The sequence below is a fragment of the Pteronotus mesoamericanus genome, unplaced genomic scaffold (genome assembly GCF_021234165.1).
Source record: "Pteronotus mesoamericanus isolate MK-2021 breed Mesoamerican mustached bat unplaced genomic scaffold, CSHL_Meso_final contig_50, whole genome shotgun sequence".
Classification (NCBI taxonomy): Eukaryota; Metazoa; Chordata; class Mammalia; order Chiroptera; family Mormoopidae; genus Pteronotus; species Pteronotus mesoamericanus.
Genome location: NW_026555186.1, coordinates 11895221 through 11919638, shown reverse-complemented (window position 1 = coordinate 11919638; position 24418 = coordinate 11895221). Strand labels below are relative to the sequence as shown.

The following is a 24418-nucleotide window of genomic DNA, read 5'->3' as shown; positions in this document are numbered from 1 at the left end:
ACGGACACGAGTGACTGTAGCGTGACCAGCTACACACGGAGCCTTGATGATGGGACAGGAGAGGACTTGGGGCATTTTGGTCTTTTCCCCAGAGCAGCAGGCGCAGCGCAGTGAAGCTGGCCGGGTCCTTACGTAAGGCGGGCGTGCGGAGGACACGGCACCGGGGGTGCGTCCGAGGTCCCCACCCGACTGCGCGGAAACTTCCACCCAGCGGTAGCAGCCTCTTGCTTCTGCGCGTGCGCAGCGTGGCCTGGAGGAGGAAAAGGACTCCGTCCCAGCGTCCAAGTCTCCAAGTCTCGGCCTGCGCACATCGGTAGGAGGTGCGACCGGCAGATGCAGCTGGGCCAAGGACGGCGCGCTGGACTCCTTGATACTTTCTCACCGCAGCTATATCTAGGCTACAAGGGTCCCCACCGCCACCACCGCCACCGCCGCCGCCAGCCCTTCAGCCCCTCCCTGTCAAGTATCCTTCCGACGCACTACTCTCCCCACCCGCACCGAGGAGCACCCACTGCGCAGGCGCGGTAACCAAGGCGGCGGTGTCTAGTGAGGGTTTGAAATTGCCCGCGCGTGCGCACTGGCGTGCCGGCCTCGCAAGGGAGGCCGTGCTCCCTCGGCGCCCGCCCCGCCCCCGCCCCGTTTCCTCTCCGCCCCTCATTGGAGCGGAGGCGGCGGCGCCCCCTCCTTCTCCTGCTCCCCGTCGCCGCCGAGAGTGTCTTTTCACCGCCACCGCTGCCGCCGCTGCAGGAACACGGAGCCAGCGGCGCGAGCGTGACTGAGGGCCCGGCGCACGGCGGCGGCCCTCCCTCGGGTCCCGGGCCGCGCGGCGCCTGGGCCCGCCCCCTCGGCCCGGCCGCCCGCCCCTCTCCCATGGCCTCTCCCCGCGGCCCTTGTGGAACGCCGCCGCCGCGGCCCCCGCTCCCGCCCCGCACCGCCTGAAGGAGCCCGACAGGCCCGAGCCAACCCGCGGCCTGCTCGGGTCGGCCTGCGCCGCTCCGGAACCCCGCGAACCGCCGCTGCGAGCCGGCCGGAACCGCAAGGCAGGCCCGTCTACCCGCCCGTCTGTCCACCCGCAGCCCGTCCGTCGGTCCTTGCACGGCGCGGCCGGGCTCGGGGCGCGGCGGGGGCGGGGCCGCGGCGGGGCGGGCGGGCGCGCGGGCCCGCGGGGCGGCGCGTGGATGGATCCGCGCGTGGCCTGGATCCAGCCGGAGCAGAAGGGGCCGGCCAATGCCCTGTGGATGCAGATCTGGGAGACCTCGCAGGGCGTGGGCCGCGGCGGCTCAGGCTTCGCGTCCTACTTCTGTCTCAACTCGCCCGCGCTGGACACCGCGGCCGCGGCGGGGGCTGCGGGGCTGGGCGGCGGTGGCGGCCTGGCCGGGCCCGTGCTGCCCGCCGCGTCGCCTCCGCCACCCGCGCCTGGCCCAGCCGCGCTGCCCCCAGCGCTGCTGACGGCGCTCGGGCCCGCCGCCGAGGGTGCTCGGCGCCTACATAAGTCGCCGTCGCTGTCGTCGTCGTCCTCGTCTTCGTCCAACGCCGAGTCGGGCACCGAGAGCCCTGGCTGCTCCTCCTCGTCCTCCAGCAGCGCCTCGCTCGGACGAGCGGGCAGCGGCCGCGGCGGTGCCTTCTTCCACTTCGCTGACGGCTCGCCCAGCACTCCCGGCACGGCCAACGGGCACTCCGGGCCGCGCGGTCCCGCGCCCGCCGGCTCTCCGTCGCAGCACCAGTTCCACCCGGGCCGCCGGAAACGGGAGAACAAGGCCAGCACGTACGGCCTCAACTACCTGCTGTCAGGCAGCCGCGCGGCCGCGCTGAGCGGAGGGGGCGGCCCCGGATCTCAGGCGCCACGGCCCGGCACTCCGTGGAAAAGCCGGGCATACAGCCCAGGCATCCAGGGGTGAGTGCGTGCGGGCGGCGGCGCGGGGACGCGGGGCGGGGGTTGGGGCGAGGTACAGGCAGGGCACCGGAGGGGGCGGGTAGGTGGGGACCCCGGCCTGGACTTTTCGCGATCCTGCGGTGGTGCGGACTCTCGGACATCCCGTTCTAGGCTCCCGTTTTATTTCAGAGATGAATGTTGGAGGCTAACGTTTTACTCTGCTCTAAGGTTTTTTATTTATTTTTAAAAATGTTAATTTTCAGACTCTTGGTATTGTTTAGTTGTGTTACAATATTTGCAAATTCTGAGTCCCTTGAATAAATCTTTATTATTTATTTCTAAAAGAATACACCGACTTGTGCAGATGTTTGCCCTATATGCATGCGTCTTGAGATTGGAAAGGGGTATCAGATACTTTCCTCCTTTTCCTCCCCTTAAGTCATGCTAGGGACCATTTGCCGAAGTAGGGGTGCAGATAGGTGTTGCGTTTTATGTAAGTTGCGCATCATTTAGTATTGCCAGGAACTTGAATCAGATTGAAGGTAAATATTGTTAACGTTTTTTCTTTGTGGCAAAGTTTTTTTTTTTTCTTTTGAAGAGGGCCCCCCCCCCCTTTTTTTGGTAGTGATACAATTTAACCAACAGTGAATTTAGAAGTGACTTTTTTGGGAGGGAGCTTGTATGTTATTTAATTTTGTGCTGAAATTAACATAAAAAGCATCAATTGAAGATTTTTTTTTTAAAACGAACAGTGTTCAAATAAAGTAAAATAACATTTGTTGCATGTACCTATTCTTTGGAAGCTGCTACTTTTCTTTTAAATGTTTCAGTACCAGGCTAGAGGGACTTAGAAGTTCTGCTTCAGTTTAGTGCAGTTACAGATGGGCAGGACTGGTAAAAACCTGTGTGGCTAGGTGGAACTGTCCCAGGTGAGGCTGCTCAGGTGCAAATATTACTCATCCAGTTCCTATATGCCTTTCTGTGTTTTTCTCAGTATCTAGAAATAAAACAGGTGTACATAGGTTTTATTTCAGCATTTTAGGACTTACGTAACTTCTTTGCACAATTGCGTGCTCATTTAAGAGGCACCTACGGATTTCCCAGGTTATTAGGGTTGTTAAAAACATTAGAGTCCTACTATTTCACAGTTGTTAGGTATTGAGGTTCCTTTTTAAAGGAACTCTTTTTTTTTTTTTAATAGATCAGTTTATTCTCATTGGAAGTGTGATGGAAAACCGATTGATCCTGCTTTTAAAGCTTGTGTGATACACATTACAGCTGCATGTTCTGCAACTTGTTTCACCTGGTTTGGTTTGGAATGTTACTTTCTTTAATTCCCTGATGCCTGAGCATGCAGTTCAGACCCAAGTAGGAGCCCAGTCTCCTCTTCCTCTCTCCTTCCAGTTATTACTTGTAGAACTTGCTGAGAAGAGGTGGTGGGAGAAGTTTCTTGGTGTGTGACATTGTATCTAAGAGTCCTTTGGGGACTTTCAGGTTTCCAAGCCTTTCTATAACTGGAACTGGCTCTGTGTTTTAGTACTAGGAAATAGAAAGATACGTGGTCTTCACTGGTGAACATTTTTGGGCCCAGACATCTGGGAGTCCCACTTTCCTTTGTGAGCTTCTAGTAGTGGCAGCATCATGCCCTTGTGCAAATCAGTGGGGCTCTGGATGCTCTTTCCTCACCTGTAGGTTTCTAGTTGGTAAGCCTCAGTACGTATCTTGCTGTTACTTTTCTTAATGAATGAGCCCACTATATGCGAGGTGCTTTGCAAGAATCTAGGGCATGGGTTGACATGAGACATAGTCTTATGATCCTGACTCCAAAACCTGGCCCTCTTCTGAGAGTGCCCCTGCCTAGCGCCCATGAGCACCGTTGGTCCTGTATGCAGATCTCGTGCCCATTATTCCTTCTTTTGTCCAGTGTTTCATCATTGTCCTGTTTAATCTGTCTGTATCTCATTCTCCTCATCCTTATGCAGACTGTTGTTACTTCTAGTGCAGATTGCTCAGGTAGCCCCAGGTGATTGTATTGCATGCACTCTTGCCCACTCTGGGCCTTTCCCAGCACTGCTAATGCAGTGATCTCCCGCTAGCAGGTTTGATCAGGTCCTACCTCCTTGGAACCCTGTGATGGCACCATTCCCATTGTCCTTTGGTTAGAGACTACAGCCTGGAATTCTCAGTACTGTTGCTCCGGACCCTGCCCCGGTCTGCTCCTGCTCTCTGCCAGCATCCCACCCACCAGCCTTTGCTTTCCTGTTAGATCTCAGCTCAGGCCATGTGGGATAGAGCTAAGAGTGGATACTGAAGCAGCCAGGAGGTCTGCTCATTTTAACCCGTCTAGTAGGGGCTTTTGAAGTAATGCTCATGTTAATGCTTTACTTCTTTTTCTCTTTTGCTCACTACCCTTTCTTCCCTGTCTCAGGGTGGGGCTGAAGCCTGGTATACTGCCCCCAGTGCTGACCTCTGTGTCCACTTCCTGCTGTCTCTGCTTAGAGGAGAGGTTGCTAGGATTTCCTGCCATGTGCGTGGAGGGGCAGGTTGCCCTCTGGTTTGGTACTCTCCATCCTTCCATCAGACTGCCCTTTCAGAGGGAACAGGAAGGAGGAAAAGTAAACCAGAGTAGTGGTTGAGCTGTGCCTATGATTAAAGGAAGAAGGTGACTGATGATTGTTAATGTGGGGCCCCCTGGGCTTAAGGGAACTAACCTTTTGATATCAAGAAATAGCTCTGTCTGGAACTTGCTCCTGGCTGTTAGCTTACCCAGAGTGATGGGAAATCCACCAAAAACTGTTTACATGTGCCTTAGAAAGGGAAAGAGCTGGGACAAGAGAGCCTCTGGCCTGGTCAGTAGAAAAGGACCTTCTTAATGAGAAGCTGCTCAGACTTACTGTATTGTCTTAGGACAGGCATTTCTAGAAAGACAGCACCTGCAGTCCTCAAGAGAGGATAAGCAGTTGCCTGGTACGGTGAGAATTTGAGTAGCGTCAACTGAACTCAGTTGGGTCTTTGTGTGGTGGTCCATGTAGCAGCTGCACTGTTTGTTCTTTTCTGGAGAGGAGATTTCTGCTCTTGGAAACCTTGCCTGGTGACCTGGCTTTGTGGGCTTCTCATTCTGCTTTCATCCTTGACTGAGATAAAAACATAGGCAAGAGAAGAGGGATCAGTGCAAGAACCTTCGGAGTAATGAAGGGGAAATGCTTGTTCTGGAGCTGCCATTGGCTCTGGTTCTTATGTCAGCTTTTGGTTGAGCTCTCACACTTTGGAGAACAATGTGGACAGTGTGAGATGTGCTTTCTACCTGGATTTCTGACATAGGGATGTGGGCAGGTGTGTGGGCCGACTTGTGGGCCTGTGTATCCTGGTATCAGGTTGCTGCCAGTGTTCACATGCCCTCACCTTCTGACCCAGGAGTGCTTTGTTACTTCGTACCACATCAGTTTAAAGATAAAAGTCCTACACAAGTGAGAGTGGGAACGTGGACCTCAGATACTTGGCCACATCCTTACTGGTACCCTGTAAAGCCCCAGGAAGGGCATAATGAAACAAGGGAAGTGCCCCAGCCCCTTGGCAGACCCCTTTAGTTCTGGGCTCTGACCAGGCTTCAGTTGGGGGCTTGACCAACCCTTGAAGGGTGTCCTCTCAGGCATGCTTTCAGTACAGCAGTCATAAGTAGTAATCTCTCTGCAGGTTCGGACTGTTTAATTTTTGACAGTTTCTATTCCTCCAAAAAAAAATTCTGTTGTTCGCGCAAAGTTTGTGAGAAACCAGTCGATGCCATTCATAGGACATAGGTGGCCACACACTCAGTGTCCTGGGCATGGGTTTTTTCTAATTCCATGTGTGTTCTCTTTTCTCTGTTCTCCTGAGGGAGTCAGACCCTGGAGGAGCAGCAAGGATCCTTCTTATCTGTGTGGCTCCAGCCTGACTTGGCACTAGCTAAAGTAGATCCAGTGTGACCTTTCCCTTAGTAGATCTTGGTTCCCTTAGGGGGACCAAGTGGGAGGGCACAGGCGAGAGCCCAGCAGGGCCTGCCTCAAACCACAGCCATCATCACTATAGTTTTCTCTAACTCCAGTCTTGTCCCATAGGCATCATGGATGTCGGAAGGAGTTATTGCAAAATCTGCCTCAAAAGATGGTGGTGTCACATGTGGGCCTTGTTTTCTGAGTGTTCATTCTCTAAGACTCCAAAAGTATAAGGTAGTAGAAGGAAGCAAGAATGATCACATTGTGCACTTACCATTTATGAAATGAGCTCAAACACCCCTCCCTACCTAATAATAGTGTCACTCATTCCTGCCCATTGTACTAGTGCCATTCTGTCTGAAAAGTGAAATTGAAAATCTGGTGCAAGAGGTTGGCTGTGACGAAATTGAAGAAAGTTATGCTTGTTCATTGATAAAGGAGATTGGATGAAGTTAGGACAGCTGGTACTCAGGGAAGGGGCTGCTGAGGAGGAAGAAAGGAAGGGTGAGGGCAGGACAGATGCTCTGGGAAAGGAGGATTGGAATATCAAACAGGCTGGGCAGCATCCTTTGGGAAGATGGAGGCTTTGAATATTTCTGCTTTCTGAATGCTTAGGCCCTAGAAGTCAGAGTGGGGTAAAGTGGAGCCCATCTTGCTGCTACAGCATTTGTTTCCTAGAAAGAACACATGATTGTAGCTGAATGGTTTTGTAAGTAATTTTTTAAGTAAATATTTTAAATAAAAATTTCGTTTTCCATAATTTTAATTTCAAGGTAAAGCTTCAGACCTTTTGGTCACTAATATGAAATTTTGACCCCCATTTTAAATGGATTCCTGTAAGTGGCCTGTGGGAGGCGAGATAACAATTACCCTTGAGAAATGAGGACCTTCTGTGCTTTGTTCTTATAGTTTAGGATCTGTTTTTTTTTTTTTTTTTAGTGAAGTAAAAGAGGGCTGTAGAAAAAAACCAAAAACCCCAAAAAACTCTGTAATATTCAAATTCAGACACTTGATTTTGATGATGCAGCCAGAATCAGGCTAACAGGAGAGGGGTGACTGAACCATACTAACCAGGTTCATTGGTGATTGTGCAAGCCACTGTATCATCTAGAAATTGCTGCTGGCCAGTGCGACTAGAGAGGCCTATCGAAAAGGCCCTGGTTAGCTTGTCAGTGGTTTCTCTTCTCAGAAGGCTGCTGAGTGAGTGTGGCACCTCAGTGAGGGCAGGTAGGTCATCGTGGTGGTGGAAACAGATGCTCAAGACCCCTGCCAGTGCCAGTGTGTCTCACAAGGGAGGCGGTCAAGGTCCATATCCCCTGACAGCTGGGGATTTGTAGTACAAATTAAATGTCTTACTCTTAAGATTTCCATGCTGCACTAGTTTTCTGTGGCTGTGTAACAGATGGTCAGAAATTCAGTGCCCTAAAACAGCACTTGTTTATTGTCTCACAGTTTCTGTGGGTCAGTCAGGAGTCAGGGATGGCTGGGTTGAAGTCAAGGTTTTGGCTGCTGTGTTCTCAGTTGGAGCTCAGGGTTCTTTTGCAGTCTCATTCCTGTTATTGGCAGAATTCAATTCCATGCAGGTGTCGGCTGAGATCCCTCTTCATCCTTGCTGGCTGTCAGCTAGGGGCCTCCCTCAGCTACTTTAGGCCTCCTGCATTCCTTGGCTTGTGGCCTCTCCATCTTCAAACTGGCAACAGCTCCCTGAATCTCTCTGACCATCTCTTCACCAGCCGGAGGAAGCCCTCTGCTTTAAGGGCTCATGTAATTGGGTCAGGCCCACCTAGTTATCCTCTATCTTAAAGGCATGTCACATGAGTGACGATGATCTCATCATAGTCAAGGTTCCAGGGATTAAGGTATAGAATTTCCTGGGGCCGTGTGCCACATGCAGGCATTCTCCTGTAGGTAGACTTCTCTTGCCATGTGAAAAGGATGAGGAGGAGGTGGTGTTCTTCTCCAACACTTCAGACCCTTGACTCCAATGCATCAGGATGTCTCTTGTGGATTGCTGTTTTTGTCCTCTGGCTTGGTTGTCACCATTGAACTCAGGTAGCCAAAGTGACCATTGCTATGAGTTCTTTCCTGTGCTTCTCTTATGGGGACTGTTCTTAAAGTATGTCACCTGAGGAAAGTTTGCATGAAAGCCATGTGAATGAATACACGAAAATTGCAGTGATTGAAAAGTCCTGTTCATGAGGTATTCTGCGTTGACCAGACTAAGAAAGGTGTCATTCCTTTCCTGGGAGAAAGGGTAGTTGGTAACTCACCCAAGCCGTCTCTGGAATCCAGTTCTAAGTATGTCACAGTCCATATTTAAAGAAGACCCCATATCGCTTGTTCTGCAGCCCAGGGTAATGGGAGTGGGGGCTTTTCCAGAGCCCCACTTCAGTGCCCTATGCTTCCTTCAGGAGGAGGAGAAAGAAGACTCCCACATGGTTCTCCCTTGGCCCCTTCCTCTGGAGTTACTGCTACTCTTAGAAAACTGACCACTGCTCCCCTGCATTCCCTCGTGGGGAGGAGCTGGGTCTCAGCCTGCCTTTTCAGAGCTAAGCGGATGGTAGCCATTACCTCTGAGTCAGTGTTGGATGGATGGATGAAAAAGAAGAAAGGATCTACCAGCTTAGATGAGCAAGTGAGGGGTGGCAAGTCTACATAGTTTAAATGAACCAAATTTTTATTTGTCTTAGAATTTCTAAAGATTTGGTTGTTATCTCTGAAATTATTTGAATGCAGAATATTTAGAGCTATTGCAATTTATTTGCCTGGTTTCCTGAAGAGTATAGTTAAGGCAGTTTTATCCCTTCCAATATCAAATGCAAAACAAAACATTAAAAAAATTATACTGTATTTGAAGGGCGTCCCCATTTAGTTTTAATTGGTCTTCTTTCTTATTACAAAAGTAGTACCTAAAATGAAAAGTTAAAAAACTTGGCCACCTGGTAAGTGTCCTGTGACCAGCTCCTGCATGTCCTGGGCTTTAGAGGTGTGTGTTCCTGTTGCTGGCATTGAGGAGGAGGAGGCAGGGCCTGAACTTGGTGCTGGGCCAGGTACGCCTTTATGCAGAGATTTATCTCTCTCCCACTGACAGGTGGACTGCGTAGGGGTGGCACCAAGTTCCCGCTGACAGGAAATGTCTTTGATTAGGAGCAACATGCCTTTTTATTGTGGGTTTCTACTCTTTTTAGTTATCAAATCTAGGAGCAACATGCCTTTTTATTGTGGGTTTCTACTCTTTTTAGTTATCAAATCAGCTGCTCTGCACAATTACTTAGGGTTTTCTGTGAGTTAAGATTGGAGTTAATTTCCTGAGTGGTAAAATGTGAGTATAGGTACTTTGTATCTTTCCATGTTTGAAAGATTTCAGACTATAATGTTTCTGGGATCTTGGAGATCTGAAAAAAATGGCTAGGTGCAGGTCTTGAAGGGCAGTGAAAAGTAAAATTATCTCTTAATTTTTCTTTGAACCCTTTGGCTGGCATTCATTTTCCAGCATTGGGAAGCATGCACAGGGCCTTGAGCTTACTTGGTTAGCCAGCATCACATGCTTGCATAGCCTTGTTGACAGGTCTGGTTTGGGCTGGCTTTATCCTGGGTTCTCACTTCAGAGCCTCAGTTTCCCCATCTGTGAGGCAGGGCCTAGGACCTCCTCCTTGAAGGGCATATTAAATTTAAGAGACTTTGGAAGTGCTGTGTGACTTGTCACGTGAGAGATTAGAAAAGTTTCTGCTTTCCTTTTCTTCTCTCTTTGAGGAACTGAAACCAAAACTTAGGTTGCTTCTGTTGCCAGCTGGATAGAAAAAGCCTTTTCCTTGGTTTTTGAAAATGCAGACAACTTTCTGTCTCAGACTGAAACTTCTCTTTAAGAAACTGTTAAAGATTGAAGTTCTGAGTCTTCAGAGAAAGCTGCGGACACAGCTGGATGTGTAGCTTTGGAAATACTTTTTTCCTTTGAATCAATATATACTTTTCTATTTTTAAAAATTTAAACAATGCCCAAGTAATGTATTCTCTAGTTTTTAAATAAGAGTCTTACCTCCCCAGAGCGTTAGGGCTACTCCTGAAGTATTTTATCAGCTATGTGCGTGTTGCTGTTTGTAACTTGTTTAAAGTTGTTCAGGAGTTTTTTTGTTCTGTGCACATGATAAAAGTGCATGTGGTGTTATTTCTCTGAGCTCTTTGCAGCTTCTGACATGTTCTGTGTATAGTGGAGAAAACAAAAGTAGTAGAAAGGGAAAGTTAGAGCTACAGCAGCTCTGTCTGGTAGGTAGTCTGTGAAGATGGGGGAGTTCTAGTTCTGTGTGGTCCAATACAGTAGCCACTGAGCTCTTGAAATGTGACCAGTACAACTGAGGAACTGGATTTTAATTGTATTTAATGTAAATTAAAATTTAAATAGCCTTATATTTGGACAGGACAAAACTGGAGTAACTTTAGACTGTATTCAAAACACAGTATTTGATTCAGTAACTGTTGCCTAAATAAATTCAAACTGAAACAACACCAAAAGCTCTGCTAACCAGCAAGTAACTGCTAAAAAGCTGTAGAAATTGTTTCTGAGTTTCTAGTGTAAATCCTTTCAAAGGGCTGCTGTTCAATAACACATGAAGCATAAATAGGTTCATAGGAAAGTGCGGCCAAGTTTTATTGCTTGGAGTGCCTAGACCAAGGATGCAGGTGATAGATCTTGGCACTTTTGTACTCTGGGTTACTGACATCATCCAACAGTCTCTGCCTGGTTCTCAGTTACGCAGCAACAGCAGCAGCAGTTTACAATGCACAGAGCTCTGTAGGGCTCACTTCTGCCTGAGTGTCCTCCCTGAGTTTGCAGAGCAGGCTCATGGAATCCGTAATGTTAGCCCTGTCTTTAGACAAAAAACCCAAAGCCTAGACAGGCTAATGCGATTTGGCAAGGTGCTGCACTTGGAAATGTCAGTCCAGCACTGACATTGGGGAGCTCCAACCAGTGTTAAGTGAAGAAGACATCCTCAAGATGTGGGGGACAAAAGCTAGCAACTAATGCAACCTGCAAACCTCGTTTACGTGTGTCTGTAGAGACCAGATTCGAGGGAGTAGGGCTAGCTCCTCTTGGAAGGACTCTGACAGTCAAGTGCAGAATGAAGAAGACGGGGAGCATTGCAGGAGGATTCCAGGGACAGGAAACCAGTCCCGCACTGTAGTGCAGTAGGACCTCCTGCTTTCCCAGGCATTCCAGGACTGGCCTGGAGGGAAGGTGGGGTAGAGGGAGCAGGACTCCTACCATCTGGATTATTCTTAGAAACTGCATTCTCTAGAATGCTCATTTCATTTCATTGACCTACTTGATTATTTCTGTGCTGGTGTCATGTTGTTTTACTTGCTGAGACTTTATAATGGATTTAAATTTTTTAATATTTTATAATGGATTTTGACATTTAAAAAATAATAAAACCAGTCTGCATTAAAGAAAAAGAAAGAAAGAAACTGCGTTCTATCAAAAAAGGAGCATTTGCTGAGTTGCTGTTTTATTTGAAGACAATTAAAAGACCAAAAGCAGGACCAGTGAGCATTCACTGACTGCCTCATTGGTATCAGATGCTGCATTGGTGTACAACCTGCATTCTCCTCATTCTTCTTGACATCTCATTTTAAAGCAAGGCAAATTAAAGCTCAGTAGATGTAAGGATCCTGCCTGAGGTGCAACCTGAAAATATTTAAAAGAACTGGGCTGGAAGGAATGGAGGCCTGCTTGACAAAAAAAGCCCATGCACTTTGTTACTGCCTCCTCAGAGAGGAATTAGTGCACTTGAATTAAGAGGGAGAAGCAAGAGCCTGGTGTATTGGCAAAGGTAGGAGCCGTGGTGCAACACCCTAGAGAGTATTTCTGTTATGATCATATTCTTTAAATTTAAGCAAACAGATTTTTAAGAATTGAAGGGCAGCTCTGAAGTGATATATATATAAAAATGCCAAAAATATAAAAGCAAATAACCTTGCATGGTCTGTGAAATTTAAAGAAATTCAAAAGTATTGTTACAAGTTATCTCATTGGAAAAAAAGCAGAAGGGGAATCTGTCTAAAGAGTTTGTGGCTTTATCAAAGACTGACTCACAAGAGACTGATGTACAAACCTCAGTATAAGCATGAAAGTTAGGAATAAGAATATAGAACTGAGACCAAATTCCAAAGAATGGGAACCTGTGAGGAATGTCACAGGGTAAAGGCTTAGAATGAACTGAAACTTGCAAAGTAGTTAAGAGTACACCTTGGGCATTTTAGGTTGAGTTTTAGAGTAAGGCCAGAGGAAGTAAAAGGCCAGTGGATGGGGAAGAAGGGTCATTGCGCTCAGAGCCTTCCTTAGCTGGTGAGAGCTTCAGCTTTTCCTTCGCTCTCACCAAGCGAGTGGAGTTCAGTGCCTGTCACAGTAACAATGGTCACTGGGCCTCCTGAGCTCTAACCTTCTATCAGGTGTGTTCAGCCTGTGGCCTGTGGGCTGTATGCTGCCCAAAACAAAATCATAAATTTACTTAAAATGTTATGAGATTTTTTTGTGATCACATGTTGCAATGTATTTAATGTGTGGCCCAAGAAAACTTTTCTTCTTCCATTGTGGCCCAGAGACACCAAAAGGTTGGATACCCCTGTCAATATGCAGCATCTCCTGCAGCCTTCCCAGGACAGGGAGAAGCCCTTGTTTTTTCTCCTAACAGAAGATGAAGTGAAGCTTGGTGAAATGGCCTGCCCAGGCTCAAGCATCGCTGGTAGGTGCAGAAGCCGTGTTGGAGTCCAGATGGCCTGATGATCCGCAGTCCATCTTTTTAACCACTGGACCTGCAGGGCAAAGAGGGACTTGTCCAAAGAGATATAAAAGGAAGAATACATTTAATTTCATTGAGTTCCAGTGCTCTAAGCCCATCTGTGAATGGACACACGGATTGATCAACAGAAATACTTCCATTACAATTCATATTCTCTTTAAATACAGTTGGGACTACATATAAAAAAAGATAATGAAAACCGTAAGTGGCTAGGTGCAAAAGAAAAAAAAAGATAAGTAAAAGTTTTAGTGAAACCATAGCGATTTACTTGATGTTGTATAGAATAGAGATGTTAACCCTTGCTATGGACTGAATTGTATACCCCCAAATTCATATGTTGAAGCTTCATCCCCCAATGTCATGGTATTTGGAACTACACTTTTGGGAGGCGATTAGGTTCGTTAGGTCCAGGTGCCTTGGGCTTAATGCCCTTACTGGGAGAGGTCAGGGAGCTCACTAGTGTTCTCTTTCCACCATGTGAGGCACAATAAGAAGGTGGCTGTCTGCAAGCCAGGAAGGGGGTCCTCACCGTAACCTGGCCATCTTGGTACCCTGATCTTGGCCTTCAAGCTTCCAGAACTGTGAGGAATAAATGTCTGTTGTTTAAGCTGCCCAGTCTGTGGTATAGCAGCCCAAACTAACTAAGCCCTTCCCACCTCCTGAATTGCATTATCTTGTCTGTTACCATGAGTTAAATATTTGTATTTTGTTCTGTAATTATAATCACTACCATTTATTGAGTCCGACTGAAGTGCCAGGTCCTATTCTCAGTACTCTGTCTGGATCCATTAAATCCTCATGACAATGTCATGTGGGAGGTACCATCGGCGTTCTCATCTTTCACATGAGGAAACAGGCAGAGAGCAGCTGAGAGTCCTGCAAGTTCTTGTAGCTGTAAAATGGCAGGCAGATCTGACCCCAGGCGGTCTGGGTTCTGGATGACTCTGTGATCCTGCCTCAACACAGGAAACCAGAGTTTGCAATTGATTAGTCTTGGTTTTGTGTTTACGTAGACTTCATGCTCCCCACCAGGATTTTTATGGGGACTCCTTCAGATTTCAAAGTATTTGTGTGGTCCTTGTTCCTGGAAGGCTTCATTGAAGGTGTGTCTTGCCTGGCAGGGCTCTTAGGTGTGGTGCTGCCTTTGTTGCCTTTGTGTGCTATATCAGCTTTGCAGGGCTGACGCCTTCCTTGCACTCCGCAGACAGTGCTCCTCTGGCTCTGACCCTGTGCCATGTTTCACCTTGACCAGGTGCCATGGTCCTCACACCGAGACCCTCCAAGATGCTTGGGGTTTGGGCAGCTGTCCAGCTCCGGCCCTTCCACTTGTCAGTAACTTTTTGTTTTGTGTGTTGATTGGCCCGTTTTCTGAGGATGAGCTAATTGGTGCCATGTTCCTGGAGCCTGCTGTGTGCCTGTGTGACAGGTTTCTCTGTCCTAGAGCCTCTTACATGTCCCTGGTATCTCTGGCTTTGAATGCTTTGGAGAAATCTGAAGCATGTTTGATTCCTCCTTTGGGAATGCCCACTATGTGCATATTCTCAGGGGCATAGAACTGGACATGGTAAGGCTTTACCAAGTGCTTTTCCAGTCTTGGTGATGTGGAAGGTGATTGTCAGTACCTCCATCAGGGGCATTCCATGGGCTTTCCTGCTCTGAGGGGCTTTGAGATGACTTGTCCCATCAGGAGAGCAGTGGCACTTGTGAGAGGCTGTGCCTATCTAATGTTGCTTTTAAATGGTCGGGGCCTGGCAAGTAGCGGGTAGGAAAGGAACAGCATCATGTGGTGGCATAGAGTGGGGTTTGGAGATCTGCGAGTTCTGCAGGAAGCAGACAGGGAGGCTCCATTGAGTGCTTTGAGCAGTCGATGTGCTGTAGAGGTGCTGTCCCGCTCCAGATGTGTTGCTAAGGCAGGTTGTTTAACCTCTGAGCCATCTGTAAATGGGTGATAATGGTGGATATCAGCTCATACTCGGTGAACTGTGTCAAGCAGTGCCTGAACAGAGTAGGCAGGTGGTAAATCTCAGCTAAAAATAAGAATATTGATGATAGTATCACTAATGAATTTTAAGTTTTCTTCTACTAAGTCTGAATGCAGCCTCAGAATTATGCTCAGCTCAGCCCTTTGGCAGCAGTGCCTTTGATGAGAGCTGGCACAGGAGTGGAAGCCTGTTTGTTGTAGGTGGGGTGGCATGGCCAGAGAGATGGGGTGCTGAAGAGAACTGCCCCTTGCTCACCCCCGTCTCCACTGGGTCAGTCTTCTGTATCTACAGAGGTTTTTCTGGGATTGTGGGGTAGCTTCTTCAGGAGCCGTCTGTTTTCAGGGGGTGGCGGTGGCGTATGCTGCTGTGAGGGATAGCTTACTAAACCAGTAACTCAGGAAGGGGGAGAGGAAGGGAGAGAGGAGAGCATCAGTTAGTCGTCTCCCCATACACACCTGGACCAGGAATTGGACCCACGACCTAGGTTTGTGCCCTGACCAGGAATTGAACGCGCAACCTTTCGGTTATGAGATGATGCCCCAACCAGCTGAGCCACACCAGCCAGATTCTTAAAGAAGACTTAAGATAAGCACAGTGATATCTGCCCTTTGACCTTTGGAGGTAAGGTCAATGTTAGTAAAGCTGAAATGATTAACACTTTGTTTTCATTATGATAATAAAAATAATAATGTACTTATTGGAGAGATCTGGAAAATACAGAAAAGAAACTACCTATAATTTTCCTCCTAGCACTTGAGCATATTTCTATTTTTAATGCTTCTTTAAATATGTTGCAAAGATATAATTTTGTGGGGTTTTTTTGTTATTTAAATTTAATTTTAGATAAGTGGTTTCTCCTATCATTGAAAAGCTCTTATGAACAATTTTAAAATATTGTATGGATGGACATTATTTCTTTCATAAATAATTAGAAAGTTATATTTACAACTATTCACTCTTATAAAGGGACTGCAATGAGCTTTTGCATGTTTAACTGTGGCTTTCCAGCTCTGTGGCTAAACACTCATGTTGAAGAGTTATATAGCTCTGGGTTTGAGTCCTGGCCATGTGATCTTGAGTCAGTTAGCACCTGTCTAATGACTACTTAGTTTGCAAATTGGAGACATTGTTCTTTGCTTCAAAGACAAGTTGGGTGACTTTAATGAAAATGCTGATAATATGAATACTATTGTGTAACATCTCAGAATATTAATGTTTTCAGACTTACTGCATCTTGCTTTCTCAAAAGATTATCCCAGCTCACCTTCCCACCTAGGGTAAGGATCCCAGGAAAGGTGACAGAAAATAGAACTACTTTCATTTCAAAACTGATTCAGCTACTTGAGGTAGTAAGCAAGGCTTGGGGACCCTGGTTTCAGATGTAGCCATGTGATTCCCTCTGAGCACCCCAGAGGTGGCATGCAGTGGTTTGTAATTGTGCTGATAATGGCATGCAAGGCTGGGTGCAGGTAGCCTGAGCCAGCCTTCTTGGTGCCTTCCTTGTGCCCCACCAGCTTGCCTGGCTGAATCCTCTCCACTGCATTCTGGGTTCCTTGGGATGCCACTGTCAAGAGACTTAGGCCCTTTGGTAATTTTTGCTGAGTGGTGGGTTGAGGACATGCTAAGCGAATGGGATGCTTCTGCTGTGTTTGCTCTGGCGGGTGCCTGTGGCATGGGGTGGTTCTTGAGGTTATAATGCAAAATGGCATAATAATGATTCTGAGCAGTTGTAACTCCACCCTGCACATTGGCTCAGTTTGTGAAGTACATTCATCCTGTCTGTGGGAAGCTCCTAGGTGCCTCTCCAGAGTTCTCTCTGTAGAAATGTGTCAGCACGTCTTCTCTAGCACTGGGTTCAGAAGAAATGCATTCAATTAAATGCTTTGCCATGGCTTAATCATATGCTTAGGTATCTGAGCTCTTGCTTTCTGTTCTGAGGGGAAGAGATTGCTGTGGTTCTCTCATCTCCAAGTGGACCCAGAGCCTTTTCCTGGCACTTGCAGTATGTTTGGGTTTGCTCTGCTAGGGCAGGAGGATGTCATCTGCTTCTATCACTTCAGGTTCTGAAAGGCCCTCGAGCATCTCTCTCCAGGAGTCAGTGTGATCCTACGAAAGGTCCTGAAGGAAAAGGGAGAGTAAGCTCACTTCTTCTGGGGGCTGAATTGCATGGATCACAGTTACTGCACTGATGATTTCAAAGCTGTGGAGCCCTTTTGTCCTGTCTATTTTGTGAATCCTAGTTGGTCTTATTAGCCTTTTCAACCCTGGGGTTAGCCTTGCCCTGCGCAACACCAGCAGTGCCCTCCCAGCTCAGTTCCTGCCTGCTTCTCCTCCTAGGAGGGGCACCCTCCTCCTGTCTGTTGCTTAGCTCTCAGGCCCACCTTTTGCAGCGGCTTCTTCCAAGGGCGCCATTCTTCCACTAACATTTTAAAACCATGCACACTTGTAGCTTTGTTTAATGCCCCTCTGAGGAAAGAGGTGCACAGGTATGTGTCTGTGAGGAGTGAGAGCTGAAGAGCAGACTGAGAGCAGGCTGCTGGGAACCCTGGGCTTGGCAGCTACCACACTACAACATACAAGAACACTGTGGAAACACATGAGGTCTCTAATTTGCAGTTTCAGTTAGTTTCCTTCCACTTTTGAGCTTAGATTAAAAAAAAAAAATCATCTTGAAGGTCTGATGCAAGGTTTTCTAAATAATTGAAGCAGATATTAATTGTCTTATAACATGACAAAAAGAAATAACAATGATTTATAATTAGCTCATTAACTATATTAGTAAATAGATACTTTAAAGAGGATGGTCAGCCCCTGATAGTAGAAGTGATTTAGCCATTCATCCCCTCATTTGCTTAGCAGCCCGTTCTTTCTGGTTAGATAGGTTCTGAGTTAGCACCCCCTTCACTGTGTGGTAGAGTGCTCTCTGAATCCGTCCTCTCACTGTGCGTGCCTCGCCTTGTACTTTAAAATCTATGAAACTTCAGGAGGTCACGCCAAATGTTTTAACTAAGGCATGGTTTTTGCAAAAAAAGACAATGAACTTTGTGGAGCCAAGGGAAGGGAGCTCCAATTTCTGAGAAATCAGTGGCTTTTTAAAGTTTTTGAAGTTTTTAAGAATAGTTGGCGTAAGGGAAGGAGAGAGTAACAGTTGAAGACAGTTCCTAGTATTTTCTATTGCATTTTATATCATAATGGAAAAGCCTGGTTTTCCCCAAGCTTTTGGAATTGACCAGGTTCATGGGGGATGTTAAAGGTAAACTACCTCACCTGGTTAACAGGATGATACATGATTAACAGTGGGGACAGGGACTGTGGAGGGAGAGTTCCAAGAGTTCAGTGAGGTAGAAAGGTTGGACATGAGCACTTTAGAGCACAGCTTCTATTTAGTGGGTGCAGGTGATGGAACTTCTCATATGCACACCAGAGGAGGGTGCATTCATTCATCTGGCTTCTCTCTTTCCTTAACAAAACGATGAATAAAGTGTGAACTCTGACCAAAGTGTTGCTCAGAAGCAGCCACAGAACTTACTGTCCAGGCTAGCAGGCAGAACCGCCTGTGCTTCCCCCTTGCTGAACAGACCAGACCAGCATTCCTAACTGATTGGAGTGTTTCCTTTGCCCCTTTTGTTTCCACAGTTTTATTATAAACACATGTTGTTGTCCTCCTTGGTCAAGTATGAAGAGGTCACCTTTAAACAACTTACAGATTAGAGGTGGGAGCTGGGAGGTTCAGATGGGGAGCCAGCTCTGCCTGGGGCTGGATACCAAGTCTTCCAGGTGGGCAAGTCACAGAAACAGGGCTGGATAGGGATGCTTCCCCTCCCTATACCCCTTCAGACCCAGCCAGACCTACGTGGCTTTAATTCAAATTTAGACACTGTTGGGAACCATGAACCCCCACCAGCTGAGCCTCTAAAATAAAAAATCATCCCCTGAAATGTTCACCTGTTTTCATCGGCAGCTTCATTAGCCATGAAATTAGAGAGTTTGGTTCTCTAACCGAGTAATCCATCTTGGCGCTCTTTAAAACAGTGCCAGGTGGCTTTTATAAATATTTACTGCAACCATATAGCAGATATGTCCTAGGATAGATACTAAAACATTGCTGACCCTGTGTTTGCTACTAAAAGCAGAAATTAATTTAGGAAATACACCATACTAAAAATTAAGAAGTCGGTCATTACCTTTTGAATGGGCTCGTACTCTTAGAGCCATTGTAGATGAGAATGTCTAGTGTACAAGTACCCTAGAAGATAATGCCTCAGAAGTCTGTGCTCCACATGTTTTGTGATTAAAAAATTTACTGAAAACTCTGGCCTCACCATTTTAAATAACCAGAAAATGAGTCATTCAAACATTTTCCCCTTATGATGGGTCAATCTGAGATACTTCCAAATTGAATCTCAGAGTCGCACCTGATCTGTAAGGGCACGTAGTCATCACTAGAGTCTCAGAATTCCTCTCCTCAGAGGCAGGCCCTCAGAGGTGAGCTGCATTCACACATCCCCATGCTTGTGGTGTTCCTTTGTACACGTGACAGCAAAACTCCTTTCCCTTGCGCGTGTCCACATTGGTAACACAGCCTAAGATGAGGCTAAAGCCACCACTGCGAAGCAGTCAGAAGCTCTGCTTCCCTGGCATTGTCACTTTCAGCCCCACAGCAGGCTGTATGCTGGCCTTTCAGCCTTGGGTGCGGTTTGTGGAGTTTTTTCATGGCCCCATTGCTGGAGAGTGGCATGGCAGGCTTCGCGCCCCAGTGGGTCCTTGCTGTTACTTTTGCTGCCTCCCCAAGGTGCCTTGTGGTCAACATCTAATTCCTGTATTTTGTTGTATCTAAAGTGCCATTACTTGCAAAAAGTTGACCTATTTGAAATTGTTTTTAGTGGGTCAGAAATACAAGTTTCATAGAGACAGCTCATTGACATTAAAAGATGCACGTTTGTGGAAATGTACCATGAGGAAAGAAAAGCGTTTAATTTGAAACTGATCTTATGCTCAGCAATAGATTGTTGTGATGCACACAACTGAAATCATACATGACATGTTAAAATGTTAAGAAAAAAGTACATTTTAGTGATGATGGAAGAACAGTCAGTGCTTTTGCTCAATTCCTCAATTCCATCAGTTACTTTGGAAAGTGGCCTAATTGGGTACCATTGTTACTAACATCTAGTTAAGCTATTAAATCATAGTTTCATAATTACAGCGTGAGTGTTGTGTTTCAATTACATCAAGAACGATAGCACTTAATTTTGACTCACATTACTCTTATTTGTCGACAATTAGGTCTGAGATTTTAAAATGTGTATTTTAGAGAAAGTTTGGAGAGAAAGTCTCTCTAGACCTACTAGAAAGTGTTGTATTGCTTTGTCGCTTCTGGAGGGTGTGTGTAGGTGGTGAGAGGTGCTCAGGTCAGGCCTGGTGCTCTCTGGGGTGAGCTGTTTCTTATTTTCTTGGCGTCAGTGTCTCCAGGGATGAAAGGAAGGCATGAGGACCTGGGAGAGGAGATGGAGGCCATTCATCCAGTTTGGAAAACCTCAAGAAATTTGTTCTTAGTGGGGCTGCCGACGTCAGCCTTCTTTTGAGTTTAGCATTGCTCGGCTGCCTTGGGTTGAGTTAAGGAAGAAACAGACAGAACTGCACTATCCCAGATGGTAGCCTCTGGCCACATATGACTATTTAGATAAGGAAATTAAAAATCGAGGTCATCGGTTGCCACATTCTAAGAGCTCCATTCAGGAAGTCCTCTCCATAGCACCCCTGCTAGATTCACATGGGTCGTGTCTCTCCTTTCCCTGTGGCAGCACTGCTAGCCTGTGTGTGGCTGCTCCTGTTATTGCCAGGGCCCGGCCTCCGTAACCTGCACCCAGGTGGACTGATTGTACTCTGTAAGTGCACTGCTTTTTATGAGCTGGAATGGTAAGGGGCATCAGGAGTTCGAAGTCAGACTGACTTGATATTCTTTTCCTTTTTTATTTTTTAAATTAAGGAATCTATATTCATTGTTAAAATTAGAAAATGCACATCGCAGAAAGAATATCAAAACCACAAGTAATCTTGTGATGTAGAAAAATAGTTGACTTGCTTTGTGTTGTATTTAACATTTTGCTATTTCCAAATGTTAAATATAAACAGTGATGTAATGAACAGTTTCATGGGTGAACTTTTGTGTATGCCTTTATTGTTTTTCTGCTGAGAAGTTTAATTATCTTTTTTCCTTTTCCTTTTTAAATTTCTGTGTGTGATGAGTGCATTCTTGTAAAAACAACTCAAGCAGTACAAAGGTACCTGGAATAGAAAGTCGATGTTCTTGCCCAGGTCATCCCAGTCTCCTGGGTAGGAGGCCCTGTTGGCATGTGGTCTTTTAGACCTTTGGTGTGTTCACATGCTTATGTGGCTGAACATTCATCTGTAAATGGGGCCATGCCTTTCTTTTGTCTTTACATAGAGTCTGTCATGAGATGGTTCCATATCAGTGCACACATCTTTCTTGTTCTTAATGAGTGGACAGCATCTCCTCATGTGGGAATGTCCTTATGACCAACAGCCCTGCAGTGAGCATGCCTTACAGATTCTTGTGTGTGTTTCAGTGTTTTGTAGCACAGGTTTCCAGAAGTGGAATTGCACAGGCTCAGAGATGGATAAATTGCCAACTTCTAGAGTGCACCAGGTCCAGGTCCCCATGTACTTCGTGAGAGGACTGTTCTTTCTGCAGACTCAGATCCTTCCTATTTTTGCCATGTCTAGATGTCGTTTGCTTTTAAGTTTGTTTACACTCAGCATGTTTTCTGATAGAATTTCTTTGTAATTGTTTGAGTCTATCATAGTTTTTGCATTGTGATTGTTGTTTTTGAATTGGAGTCCGGAAAGCCCTCCTTGAAGTTTGAGGTAGCTAAAGTTTGAGGTATCCCTGTTATTTTCTTCTGATTTTTTATTTTTTTGCGGGTAAAAATTTTTAACTGTGTGTCTGTAACATTTTCAAATGTAGAACAAGGTGGGAATCTCACTTTGTTGTTTTTAAGCAACTCTGTGAGGGTTTTGGCTACAAAGAACAAAAGTAATGGAGTAATGGTGATGTGATTCCATTGGGATTTGACCTGCCTTCTGGCTGCATACCTGGCTGCTGTTTGCAGAGCCGCATGGGGGTTGTGGTTCTGGAGCCCAGCCACAGGTCAGCGCTCTAGGACTGAGGAAGGGGAAAGCAAAAGTGCTGTGGGAACTACCCCCTTAAGAAACCTTCTGAGAAAGTCTCCTCTTATCTTCTAACTGGAGCTGCTGGAGAGGGTGGTCCATGTGGCCCCCTAGCACAGCAGGTGGGCAGTCAGCAGCCTCTGCCGCTGAAGTAGGGGTGGGAACGGTGTCCCAGGGCCTTCTGATAGGTGGTCATGTTTTCTTGTGGGTGTTGAGATACCATCTCTATGATTCATTTTAGAGATTTTTCTATGATGCTCACAGCCTAGAAAGCTTCTTGGGAGATTTGGAGACTGAATCCTAGTGGGCCGATACTGAGCTGTAAGAGATAACGACTAAGTTGTCTGTGGGTAAGGTGACTTAGTGTAGTTTTTATGTAGACATCTTGTCAGCTGTGAAATTCATTTCAGATTTTGATAGGTGAGAAGAGTAAACTTCCTTATTTTTTTTTCGAGGAGAAATTATCAAAACTTTTTATGGACCTAATTCTATGAAACTAGAAAGTTGAGTGTATGGATATATTCAACATGGGAATTGAATAACCAGTGTTGTATCTGATGCTGGAGGCTGGACATGTGGCTGGTAGCACCCAATTGTGAAAATGTATTGTTCTAACCCAAGTATGCAATTTCTTAAAGTGATGGAAACTACTTGTAATGTTAGTATTGAATAAAGTATTCCAAACTGTTTTATTTAGCTCTGTATATATTTCTGAAAGGACAGTTGACCATTTAAGTATGTTCTCCTAACAAATCAAGTTAGCCACTACAGGGGTAAACTATTATTTCTTGAAATGTTAATTTTTTGATGTCATTTTGTAGGGAATGTAGATTTTAAATGACAAGGTCATAGCAAAATGTTTATCAAAACTTGATTTGATTCATTCCACACATATTTACTGAAAGCTTCCTGTGAGCAAACACTGTTCTTGTGCTGAAGATCAGGCAGTGAGCAAGGTGAGCCTTTTTTGTCCTAGACGTTGGTAGGTTGCCTTCTGTGAGTGGAACAGACTCTGGTCCATTACTACTTCTTGGCCCTGAAGAATGTGGTGCGGGCAGGGTTGCGGGGAAGAGGGAGTGCTGGGGTTGGCCGGGAAGAGGGCACTGCGGTCCCTGTCATGCGGCTTCTGTTCATTGCTCTGGTTCTACAGTTCTGGGGCTGAACAGCAGTCCTCCCTCACTGCTTGATCCCCCTACCTCTCACCCTTGGTGGTTCCTTTCTCCTTTGAGGGTTCCACCTGGGACCCAGCAGGAGGAGGCGGCAGCAGTGGTAGCTTTTCAAGTCTGCCCAGAGGTCATGATGGCTGTTAGACCTTCCTTTGTCTTTCTGTGCTGAACGCATCATCACAATTCAGAGCCACACAGTCCTCTGGTGGTTCCAGGAGTCATGCAGTGCTTTCAAGGCCCCAGCTTGCCTCAAGGTAGAGCCAGCGGGCGTTGGCCAGCCAGAGCCTCCTAGTCTAGCCAGTTCCCCAGCAGTATCGCTTCCATTTCCAGAAGGCAAAGCCAAAATACTCTTACATGTAATGTTTGTTAGAGCAGTTGCTAGCTTTGAGATCCATGTTAATACATATTTCAGGTAGGTATATTATCAGTATATATTACTGGTCGAACACGCCACTGACATTGGGAGGCCTGTGTGTCCCACTTGGCACCTACCTGCTCTGGGAATGTGGGCATGCTGAGACCCATCATTAATTTCTCTTAAAATATCGGGGGGATGGTGGTAGATGATCCCTTTTATATCATAAGCCAGTCAACAGACTTGGGAGAAAACTTAACACTGTTACACAGATCGAGTAGTGTCTGTGCAGACTGGCAGCTTGGGTTCCCTTTACGCCTTTCCAGCCCTGGTACCTTCAGTGTCCTGGGAAGCTGAGGAGGGCCTGTACTATGTTGTTATTTCAGATGTGGACAACCTAGGAGAACATTGACAGGATGTTCTCCTCTGCAAATGCAGACCTTCAGTGACATTTGGCAAATTGGAATGCCCTGTTGACAAGATGATTTAATGTATTACATTTGTGGGACGTGGAGAGAATTTTAGCACACTGGCTTTGTATTCTTCTTCCATGACTTTGAGCCAGTTGTGTAATTATTTTAGGCCCATATCTTAATTTTTGTCTCTGAATTTCTTTACTTCTGTTGTTATCAGAACAGAACTAAGAGGGGCAGGAGAGCACATGCCCTTAGTGCTTCAGGTGCACTAACTTCTCACCCAGGGTGACAGCTGGGCCTGTAGCACAGATTGTTCTCACGCAGAGCCCAGTGCTCCGCCCAGACTGCTCTCTACAGCCAGTTCTGCTAACGGGAGGAGTCACGTGTGGCTCTTCGCTGGTGTGGGCGTTAATCTGCTAACCAGACACATCTAGTCCTACTAACATTTCCCAATGGTTTGGAATTTTAGGTAACACCTCAGACTTTAACATGTCTTTTGAGCTGCTGGCAGAGATATGGTTAAATATTTAGTGTACATTGTTGAAGCAATAGAAGGTTTACCCTCAATATCTTGGAGTTTGATATTCTGGAAAACATACTGCATTTAGTGTTGTGTGACTGTCTACTTTTCTGGATTTACTAAAAAACTGGATCCTGGCTGGCTAAA

The 24418-nt window shown here is 46.4% G+C and overlaps 1 protein-coding gene across 4 annotated transcripts in view; it reads left to right on the top strand.

The window, feature by feature from the left end:
* Positions 1 to 728: 728 nt before the first annotated feature.
* Positions 729 to 24418, top strand: part of TENT4A (terminal nucleotidyltransferase 4A) — a 45864-nt gene continuing 22174 nt past the window's right edge. For 2 of the 4 annotated variants that reach the window (XR_008529543.1, XR_008529542.1), the window contains exon 1: positions 729 to 1894. Coding sequence is in view for 2 of the 4 variants with exons in the window: in XM_054578344.1 (XP_054434319.1) it covers positions 1179 to 1894 (716 nt within the window). In the remaining 2 variants the exon portion in view is untranslated. The remainder of the gene's footprint in view (positions 1895 to 24418) is intronic. The other 2 variants (XM_054578344.1, XM_054578343.1) reach the window with 1 other exon arrangement.